This window comes from Drosophila busckii, chromosome X (assembly GCF_011750605.1).
Source record: "Drosophila busckii strain San Diego stock center, stock number 13000-0081.31 chromosome X, ASM1175060v1, whole genome shotgun sequence".
NCBI classification, from domain to species: domain Eukaryota; kingdom Metazoa; phylum Arthropoda; class Insecta; order Diptera; family Drosophilidae; genus Drosophila; species Drosophila busckii.
The window spans coordinates 2,349,446-2,360,434 of NC_046608.1; the positions used below are offsets into that span (position 1 = coordinate 2,349,446).

Genomic DNA, 10,989 nt, shown 5'->3' on the forward strand with positions numbered 1-10,989 from the left:
ATTTTACGCAATACAGGTGTACGGTATCGCAGCGAAAACACACCTCAACAAAATACGTGCTCTGCAAGCAAGCGTTGACGGAGGATCTCTGGAGCTCCATGTACATGAGCGCGTACGATCGGCGCCGACCGCAAGTACCTAAATTGGCGCGATCAAGCAATTGGCCAAATATTCGGAGGCTTGGAGCTATCGAAACAGCCGGCTACGCCTCGCGAGGCATCGCACAGTCGTTGGAGAGACTAAACGACCACCTCAAGACTGCTGGCTCGGGTTCTTGACCGATGATTTCGTAGTACCTAATTAATTCCGGCTTATATCTTAGGACATTCCTTCAATTTTATATTTAGTTTTATTTCATTTCTGTGTTCTATTTTTTTTGTTATTATAGTTAATAGACAGAAAGCATGCCAAAAACAATAAACTGCATGGCGTATTATCTCAATAAAAAAAAAAACAATTAAATTCAATTTTGTTTCAACAAAAAAGGACTTGTGAATTGAATTTGGAATACAAACAAAATAAAGCGCTTTTATTTGTTATATTAATAATATTAATATGTGAAAATACTTTTATTTTGCACTACGATGTGTTCGATTTGAGACCCCGATGGAAACTAAAAATTATGAGACTGAGCTGCAGTAACTAAGAAAAATTCTCTCTGAGCCTACTGAGGTGAAAATTTGACTTTTTCCATGGCTGCCTAGATGCGTTTTATGGTTAAAGGATATGGATGATGTTTGGGCTGTTTCCGCAAATTATTCAAATTATTTTGAACTTTTAAACCTTAACTAGAGCTCCACAAATATTTCAAGACCAAGCTAAGCTAAATCCGTTTAGCTCTCGATTTTTATTTACATTTATAGATTTCCAAGTGCTGTCTTAATGTTTGGTGAACTTCTTCGATTGAAGCTCAGGCATCCACAGCAATTGCTACTGATCTTACTCAGAGCATTAACTAGATGGGATAAGAAGAGACTTTGCAATTAAGCAGCTTAAATAGTTATGCAAATAATAAAACAATTTTAACTTTTATTGCTTAATTTGTAAGTTAAATGAATAAGAATTTAATCGAAATTTTGAAATAAATATCACCAAGGAACTGCTATAAAAATTGGTAAATTAAAAAAAATACTATTCTTAATTTTCAACTAAAAAAGTTGAAAGTAAAGCTCAAACTTATACAAGCTTAAAGTTAAAATTATTTTTAAATTTTGCATAATAAAAGTTTGAATATAAAATTACTTTTCAATTTTATTTATTAATGAAATTAAATGTCGTTAGAACGCATTATTAATTTATTTAATACCCATCAATATTTTCGCTTACTAATGGTATCTAAATGAATTTTATTAAATAATTTCATTTATCATTATTTTTTTTAGGAAATTATTGCGCTTACTTTTAAAGAAATCCACAAACTATCTTCAGCTATAAATTGCAAATAAACTAAAACTAAATCTTTTAAAGATTGATTATAAAATGAAAATTAGTTGCTCACACTCAATTAGAGCAGCAACATGGCAACAAAGCTTGAGGCAAGTTAAGCTGAGAAAGAAAATAATGCCAAGGCAAACTCATGGAAAATCTTATCTTATCTGAACTTTGCAGCGATATCGATTCGAATCGATTGTTACGCTTATTGAGCTGCGTATGCAACAGTTTCCTGCCACAGTTCGTGCCACAAATGTGAGCTGTGGTAATAAATGTGGAGGCGACTCCTTGGCCAGCTGTGTCTCACTCTCTCTCTCTCTCTCTCTCGGCGAGGGAGTGCGCTAATCAGAGCGAGACAGCTAGCAAAGAAAGAGAACGCGCAGCATTTAGCGCATAATTCATTTATGATATGTCCGTGGATCGCTCGGCTACAGCTTCAGTTCCAGCTATAGTTCTAGTCTATATAACCTCAGGGGTGGATTTCAGTTTCCATTTTCATGCACAGCTCGCTCTTATTGTTGTTTTCCCAGTTTCTAGTTTTTGTTTTTTATTTCACGCTGTATTCAGTTCTGTTTTTTTCTTTTTATGATTATTATTGCGTTTATTACGATTTCCATTTCGAGCCGTGTGGCAAGGGGAGTCATAAGGGCAACACCCACTTTTCGGTCGCATAGCCGCATGAGTGTGCGTGCGTGTGTGTGTGTGTGTCCCTTCACTGGTTCCGGTGTCAGCTTTTTCTATAACAATGAACTGCACACACATTTGTCGCACCTTTAGTCTCTCTCTCTCTCTCTCTCTCTTTCACTCTCGCAACTCCTTGACAGCCGTTTGCGTTTTTTATCTTTTGCTTTAACTTCCGCTCTGCTGCGCTCTCTGCTCTGCCGAGTGTCTATTTCTCGCAATAATTCATAGCTCTTGTCCTTCTATGCTTTATCAATTTGAATTTCAATTTCAATTCTCTTGTTGTTGCCACATATAATTTGGCAGCAGCAGATGCAACATGCCATTGGCTTTGACAGCCTTTGGGGCGGACATGCCAATGTCCTTTGCGGTTGAGGATAGTTTGCAACTATTTGGGCTCGCCAGAGAGGCGTTAGCCTGTCCATAGTTGAGTTTATAGCATTCAAATTTATATTTATAATGAGGCGAACAATTTCATTGGAAGCGCAGCTAAATAAAAGAATAATCTACTTAATTTAGATTTAGCTTATCTTGGGCAGGTTTCAAATAAATAAATAATTTGCGGAAACAGCCCAAAGACCATCCATTTCCTTAAACCATAAAACGCATCTAGGCAGCCATGGAAAAAGTCAAATTTTCACCTCAGTTGGCTTAGAGAGAATTTTGCTTAGTTACTGCAGCTCAGTCTCATAATTTTTAGTTTCCATCGGGGTCTCAAATCGAACACATCGTAGTGCCAAAAAAAAAGTATTTTCACATATTAATATTATTAATATTACAAATAAACGCGCTTTATTTTGTTTGTCACGTTTACTCAAAATTCAATTCACAAAGCCTTTTTTTTAACAAAATTGAACTTAATTGTTACAAATCTAAAAGTCTACAGTCTTCATTTTAAATATAAAATGCATTTAAGGTAAATTTACAGATTTTGACTTTTGCCATCTAAGTACAAAATTTCTTCCACTTAAAGGACGTTTCATTGGCCTGGCACAGTCACTCTTCTTATTTGTTTTGGGCTTGGCCTTGGATTTATACTTCGGCTTACATTATGAATTGGATTTCTTAAGCTTGCAGCTATGGCCAAATGGCGACATTCAAATCCATTGAGGCCTTAATGTGCTCCTGTCCCTTCTTCAACTTCGCTGCAGTCCTTTGCCTTCTCGTCAAGACGTTTGGTCAGCTCCGTTCCTTTCAGCTAAGCTGCAAGTCTCAAGCTCTGAAGTAAGCCAAACGAGCGTTTATATCCTGGAGTTCCAGTGCTTTGGTTTGCTGATCCTGCTGCGATTGTTGCTGCTGGAGTTAGAGATCGCAGCTCGTGAGCATTCAGTTCATCAGCTTGGAATTGCAAATGCTGCACAAATTAAAGTAAATAGATTTTGTTAACTGAAAACAATTTGTATTGGATCACTTAAGCTTCCAACTAGACCAGAGCTCAATGCACTGCAGAATTCACGGCCTGAAGCGTAATGGGTCATAAGTTGGCCTGAGTCAAGCAAATTGTGAAGCGCTGATTGCCGGACTCCTGTTTGATAATGCCGCGGATCATGGCGATGAGCAGCTGGTTGGACTGACCACGCCCATGTCCATGTCATATGCTGGCTCGCGATGCATTTTCGTGGATCCAACGGGGACGAGCTTGTCATAAATAATTATAGAACACTTTGTATTTAACATAAAAAACAAAGCAAAAAATATACAGTCAACAAATAATGATAAAGCTGTTTGCTTTCAGTTACGCTTATTTTATTTTATATAAATTGCCAATAAATAAAATGGCAAGCAAGATCTGAGTAAGATAAAAATAAAGTTTAGCAGACTAAAAAGTATATACAACATTTGTTAATTTCTGGCAGAGCGCTAATGATAATCCAAAGCGCGATTGTTGCAGTTCCTATGACGAATTTTTCAAAATGTAGAATTGAATGATTTATTCATTGATTTATATTTGAAGCAAAAGAAAATTTTGAGTTATTTAGCAAAATTAAATTGAAATATTTGAAGTTTAACATAACGATTGTCAATCTAACTGGTTGGAGTTTTGATAGATACAATTTAATGAAAATAAACTAACACTAAGCTAAGAAATAAATGATGGGATAAGCTCAAGATATGCTCGCTAGACTACACAGATATGTCTACCATAAAGCTAAAGATTGTGCAAGTTTATTAAATTCTATTAATTCTTATGCTTATATTTTTTCTCGAATTTACTTTGCATATGCTTTTGGTTAATTAGCGCCATTAGTTCAACTTTTATTACGCTTAATTATCGCAAGCGGGCGCGTATAGAAAAGTGGGCTGCTTGGGCTTGGCCCGCCCGCATGCGCAGAGAGATGATGCCACGCCCACTCGCCCCAATGAAAATGAAATATGCGTTTTTCTTTTGTTTAATTCCAAACATAGTCGAGTAATTGCTACTTTTGATTGGCATTGTGGGTCAGTTTTCTAATTTAACAAATTAGCCAACTTCAAGTCTTGACTGTGGAGTCCTCTCGCTCTGGCTCTGGCCACGCCTCTGCTCATATGCATATGCACATAAACAAATGCTCATTGTTAATAACGTCGCGTGGGCGTTGCCAGCCCCCCACCCCACCCTAGTCAAGCAGGTGGAGTGTTTGTTTGTTTGCTGCTTTTCCAGCTTGTTGCGCCAATTATGGAAAATGTGGCACACACACAGCCACACACACAGCCACACACACACACACACACTAACAAATAGAATATTCATATTTTATTGCCTTTAATTATAATGTTGCCGCATTGAAGTGAATTTGACTTTCTTTATTTATGGCACGCATATTCAGCTGCTGCTCGAATGCTACGCAAATTTATTCAAATTGCAGTTACGCTTTAAATTTTAATTCATTTCTGCGCTCCAACAAACGAATGACTTAGGCAACAAACTTGCAGCTACTACTCAAGCCAAGTTATAAATTACGCCGCAAAAGTCACGCCTAACTTTTCATATCGCTTGAGACTCTCTTATAACCATTAATGCAATCTATTTACCCAGCCAGCACATATCCCAGGCCATCTCATTCTCATCAATTTCTAGAGCCTTTTTATTAGATTAAATTTTTGCTTGAAGCTAACACAACAAGCCCTGGATTATTCTTAATTAACGCTCTTCCAGCTATTAATAAATGTTGCATATACTTTTTATTCTGCTGAACTATATTTTGATCTTTCTCAGATCTAGCTTGACATTTTTTTTTATTGGAAATTTATATAAAATAAAATAGGCGCCGCTGAATTTTTTGCTTTGTTTTTTATGATAAATACAAAGTTTTTTATATTTCAATCAATATATCAAGCTGGATGAGCAGCATGATCTGCATGGATAACAGGCAGTAATCTGGATGACACTAAACGACTTGATGAGAAGACTGCGATGTTGAAGAAAGGCCAGGAGCACAATAAGGCCTCAATGGATTTGAATGTCGCCAAACTTAAGCAATTCAGTTCAGAATGTAAGTCGAAACCGAAGTATAAATCCCAGGCCAATCCCAAACAAAAGAAGAAACCGAAGAGAGATTATGTCAGGCCAATGAAACGTCCTCTAAGTGGAAGAAACTTTGTGCTTAGAAGCCAAAAGTCAAAATTTGTAAACTAACCTTTTTAAATTAATTTGCAATTCAATTCAATATTGTTAGAAAAAAAAAGGCTTTGTGAATTGAATTTTGAGAAAACGTTACAAACAAAATAATGCGCTTTTATTAAGATGATATATATATTAATAATATTAATATGTGAAAATACTTTTATTTTGCACTACGATGTGTTCGATTTAAGACCCCGATGGAAACTAAAAATTATGAGACTGAGCTGCATTAACTAAGCAAAATTCTCTCTAAGCCTACTGAGGTGAAAATTGTTCAAGAAGTGATATAAATTTAAATTACAAATTTTTAAAATACTTTGCAATAATACATTGTGCAAATCAGCAATGTGTATTAAATTTAATTTGAATAGTTTACACGAAGTTATATTAAAAGTTAATAACAAACAAAGAGCAAGCATTTGGCACTAACATTAGCTAAATAGAAACTGAGAAAACAATTTGGCACAAGCCTTGAACTTTAATTTGAAACGCTGATTTTATTTGTTCTGACGTTAAACAATCTAAATATAATATCTTTATCTTTATAATATTAAAAAGAGCCTTTAATTTTATTCTTATATATAATAAATAAATAAGAGTAAATATTTGTTTTGCTGAAACTCAACTAATTAAAGTTAAAAATTATTAAAAATTAAACATTCAGCTTAAGATTAATACTCTCATTTAAGCAATTAATCAAGCTATATAAATCACAAATGGAACACAAATTTATTCGTTGACAAATTCAACAAAAAGTTGATTATTACTTATTGTTTTAGTTTAAAATTGGTAAGGGCTGGCGGCATAAACAAACTTGTGACTTTTGGAACGTTTGCCAGACGTCAGCAGGTAAACCACATTGCAGCATATGTAGATGTGTGTGCGTGTGTGTGTAAAAAAAAGTAGTAGAAGTAAAAAAGTGTGAGAAAACGTTTTGTGGTTTGTGGACTTAAAATTGAAACAACAGTTGCTCTCATTGTAGTTTAATTTTTTTTATACGCTCTGGCCATGATCCCTAAAAATGTTGCTGCTGCTGTTGTTGCTGCTGTTGTTGCTGCTGCTGCTGCTGCTGCGGTTGCCAATAGGGCAACAACAAATGGATTTTTAAATGTTTTGAAAAACCGCAAGCGGCAAGGAGTTAAACTAGCGTAAAATTATGGCATTGGCCCATTGCCTAACACGCATAGCCATAGACATGTGTATTGGTATGTGCGAGCACTCACGCATAACGGCGCTTTTAATTAAGGCCATAAACGCGCTACAGGAATCAATCAAAATGATCAAATCGTTCGAACCAACGAACGTACGAACGTACGAACGATCGAAAGATTTTTTTCAACTCAATATCAACTCTTGCTGTCTCGCTCTGGCACTCTTTAGACTTTAGCTTTAGGGGCAACTGGGATTGCGTTTCAGTGCGCAATAAAGCTCTCGCGATCGGTCCGCTAATTATGCGAAATTATTGATTATTGCAAGGCATTTCACTAAATCGCCAAATTGCGTGTACGTGCGTCGGCAACGTGACCTTGACAGTTGGTTTTGAGTGCTCTCTTGGCCAGGAGGCCAAGCAAGCAAGCAAGCCAAGCTGAAATTGTTTCAAATATTTTCGCTTTTAATCAAGAATAACAGTTAGCTATTCGGCTAATGCGTAGCACGTTGGCTTTCAACGTTAATGTCAGTGCGAATCGCAACAACAAGTTGTCAAGTCATTAATACCACAGGGCCTAGCAATTTAAAAAGCGCGCCAGCACTTGCGCGCCCTCCATTGCCTGCAGCGCAAACTAAATAGCATTGCTGACTGACACGAAGCTCAGTGCTATGCAGCGTTGCGTTATGCTTATGAAATGCCCGCTGGCGGCGCTTTGCAAGCAACGCTTGAGTTGAAGAATTTAATAAATGTAATTGCAATCTAGTATCTTATTAATAATATTATAATGCACTATAATAAAATGCCATTGACACTTGTTTATTGTAACGCCAAGCTAAAACACAAGCAGTTTTATATACATTTTTAATGCGCTACTTAATACATCGATATATCGCACGCAGACAGTTTGAGAGTCAAATAAAATATATAAATCAATCAGCAAGCATAACATAACTTAATTTAAATTAAAACATTCAATAATAAGCACTTGCTGTCTTAATTGTTTTGCCATTTACAGCGAAATTCAGTCGATATAACATCGATACATCGCTCAAAATCGACATTGGGATATATCGTAAAAAAAAACACCACTAACTCTCCTTGCCATCTCGACCGGTGTAAAAGTAAGGCTGTCAATAAAACATTTATTATCTTAAACAAACTAACAACAATTTGTCTTACATTCAATTCATGCAGAAATTGCGATACGCAGCATAAATTACAGGTAAGTTCAAAACAATGTGCTACCAAGTGCTGCCACGTTGAGGTTATGTGCCAACGTTGTGGCCAAAAATAGCCAAATGCACAACAACAATAAAAACGACGACGATTGAGACCATGCCACATTTGATTTGTGACACTTGTATACACTTGCAGGAAAGATGCCACCTAAGAAGCATGATGAACCCGAACGCAAACCGTTGATCGGTCGCATTGGCACCAATCTCCGCATTGGCATTGTGGGCGTGCCCAATGTGGGCAAGTCAACGTTCTTCAATGTGCTAACCGAGAGTGCTGCGCCCGCTGAGAATTTCCCCTTCTGCACCATTAAGCCCAATGAGAATAAGTATTCCAATTACAATTGGCTGCCGCTGGCGCAAATTGCATTTTGCCTCTTATAATTTAATAATTATAATAATCTTTTTATTTTTGTTGTTGCATTTATAGTAGTTGCTCTTGTTGTTGTTGTTGTGGCTGTGGTTGCCACAGCCTGCAGGAGTCGTCGCTTCTAATACCAAAATTGCTGGCCTTGAACGCGCTTCTAAAACTATTTTGGTTTTTGTTTTGCTGCCATCGTTGGGGCGTGTCGCTGCCGCGGCAATTTGCCGCATCCAGTTGCAACCAAAACGGCTTCAACTCCATCGATATGCAAATTGCGGCCAGCGAGCGTTTAATTTGAGCGACTTCATTTTGGTTGCGGCTGCGGCTGTGGCTGCAGCTGTGTTGTGGGCCTGCGGCTCATCAGCGGGGTCGCTGATTGTACAAAATTATAGAAAATTGCAATGATTGGCAATGAGCGGCCAACAACGCTGCCGGGGTTGCAACAACAGCAACAACAACAATGGCAACCAAAATAGCAACAGCATCAGCATTGGCAATCCCAGCTAACATGCCATCTCTTTTTCTATCTTCCTATCTCTCTCTTTCTTGTGCTTGCCTTACCCGCACGTCGCGTTCCTGTGCCCGATGAGCGTTTCGATTTCCTTGTAGACTTCCACAAGCCGGCCAGGTGAGTGTTTATCAAGTCCACACACACTGAAGCTTATTAAACGACTGCGGTCGACTGCAGCGTTGTGCCCGCCTATCTCAATGTTGTGGATATTGCCGGTCTGGTCAAGGGCGCTGCCGAGGGACAAGGTCTGGGCAATGATTTTCTCTCGCACATCAGTGCGTGCGATAGCATTTTCCATTTGTGTCGTGCCTTTGAGGATCCTGATGTAACTCATGTCGAAGGCGAAGTGGATCCAGTGCGTGATCTGGAAATTATTTCCGAAGAGCTGCGTCTGAAGGATGAGGAGAAACTGATTCAGGCGCTGGACAAGCTGGAAAAGGTGGTCGCTCGTGGTGGTGACAAGAAACTCAAGCCCGAATATGATTCTATGCTGAAGATCAAGGAAATTTTGATGGAACAGAAGCGTCAGTTGCGTTTTGAGGACTGGAATGCACATGATGTAAGAGCAGTATGATAATTTTCGACAACCATCTTGCATCTCTTTCTTTTTCGTAGATTGAGGCATTGAACAAGTATTTGTTCCTGACATCCAAGCCTGTCATATATCTAGTCAATCTGTCCGATAAGGATTTCATACGCAAGAAGAACAAGTGGCTGCCGAAGATCAAGGAGTGGATTGATAAGAACGATCCGGGTGCAGTGCTTATTCCCTTCTCTGGTGCCTTTGAGCAGCAGTTGAGCGAAAAGAATGAACTGGAGCGCAAGGCCTACGAAGAGGAAACCAAATGCAAAAGTCAGCTGGAGAAGATCATTGTCACTGGCTACAAGGCGCTGCAATTGGAATACTTCTTCACCGCTGGTGCCGATGAGGTCAAGGCCTGGACCATACTGAAGGGCACCAAGGCGCCAGCGGCCGCCGGACGCATACACACAGATTTTGAGAAAGGCTTCATCATGGCCGAAGTGATGCACTTTGAGGACTTCAAGGCCGAGGGCAGCGAAGTGGCCGCTAAGGCCGCTGGCAAATATCGCCAACAGGGACGCAATTACACCGTCGAGGATGGTGACATCATATTCTTTAAATTCAATGCCGGCGCTGGTCTTAAGGATGCCAAGAAGAAATGATATCGCCTTGTGGCCTTTGTTACCATGTTCAGCATAATGTATATTAATCTAATTTTATACTCGCAACTGTTTCGATACGCTTAAAAGCGTCTTGACCAATGATCCACACGCAAGTTGTAATCGGTGCCGAGAGGCCTAAATGCATTTTGAATTTTATAACGCTATAAAATGAGTTTCATTTTTTATTGTACACGTTTTTGATCCGATCAAATCAAATTGTTAGCACCAGAACTCTAAAAATTCCACAAAATCAATGAACCGAATGTCTTTAAAGCAAAATGTACGCAAATTTAATTCAATGAATTATTTATTTAAAAAATTTGTTAAAATCATTTTGTATTATATTCCACTGTTGTAGTAATTTACTTTCGTTTAGTGAAAATTTCTTAGATCTGTGAGCAATTCGAATTTTAAACAACAAAGGAAGCTGTGATATCTAAAAATTCAATGATGCTAGGACTCAAAAGAGTCACACGAAATTGACTAAGAACTAACAGCAAAAGGGAATTTTTACTAGAAAAATATGTTCCCAGTTCCACTTTAATATTTCTTTAAGAATAATCAATATAAACAAAAACATCTTTGATCTATGGTCAATAGATTATGACTATGTAGTCATAGAAATCAATTCAGAAGTAAATGAATTGACTGATTCATCCTGAATTTAGATATTTTTTAATACATTAATTTTTTATTCCAATCTGATGCATCTTAAAGAGTAATTTTGATATTGAGTTGATTCCTTTCTGAAAATTCCATTTAAATTGGTAATTTGTAATTTAAACTGAATTCATTCTTTGAATTCTAATTCAAATTATATGCATTCTT

At 37.7% G+C, this 10,989-nt stretch overlaps 1 protein-coding gene and 1 long non-coding RNA gene across 2 annotated transcripts; both read left to right on the forward strand.

Moving 5' to 3' along the window:
• Positions 1-2,929: 2,929 nt before the first annotated feature.
• On the forward strand, positions 2,930-3,808 carry LOC117134932. The gene is made up of 3 exons (XR_004458917.1): positions 2,930-3,028; positions 3,086-3,480; positions 3,529-3,808. It is a non-coding gene; the product is annotated as an uncharacterized LOC117134932 (long non-coding RNA).
• A 4,132-nt stretch (positions 3,809-7,940) lies between these two features.
• On the forward strand, positions 7,941-10,325 carry LOC108606470 (obg-like ATPase 1). The gene is made up of 6 exons (XM_017996598.1): positions 7,941-7,987; positions 8,061-8,088; positions 8,241-8,426; positions 9,033-9,093; positions 9,154-9,535; positions 9,592-10,325. Exons 3-6 carry the CDS (start codon positions 8,246-8,248, stop codon positions 10,159-10,161), a joined length of 1,194 nt encoding a protein of 397 aa, XP_017852087.1. The 5' UTR covers positions 7,941-7,987; positions 8,061-8,088; positions 8,241-8,245; the 3' UTR covers positions 10,162-10,325.
• Positions 10,326-10,989: the final 664 nt, after the last annotated feature.

Coding starts and splice junctions, on each gene's coding strand:
- LOC108606470 (XM_017996598.1), top strand. CDS start 8,246: ATGCCACCTAAGAAGCATGATGAACCCGAACGCAAACCGTTGATCGGT. Junction 8,427..9,032: donor CACCATTAAGCCCAATGAGA/ATAAGTATTCCA, acceptor CCTTACCCGCAC/GTCGCGTTCCTGTGCCCGAT. Junction 9,094..9,153: donor GACTTCCACAAGCCGGCCAG/GTGAGTGTTTAT, acceptor GGTCGACTGCAG/CGTTGTGCCCGCCTATCTCA.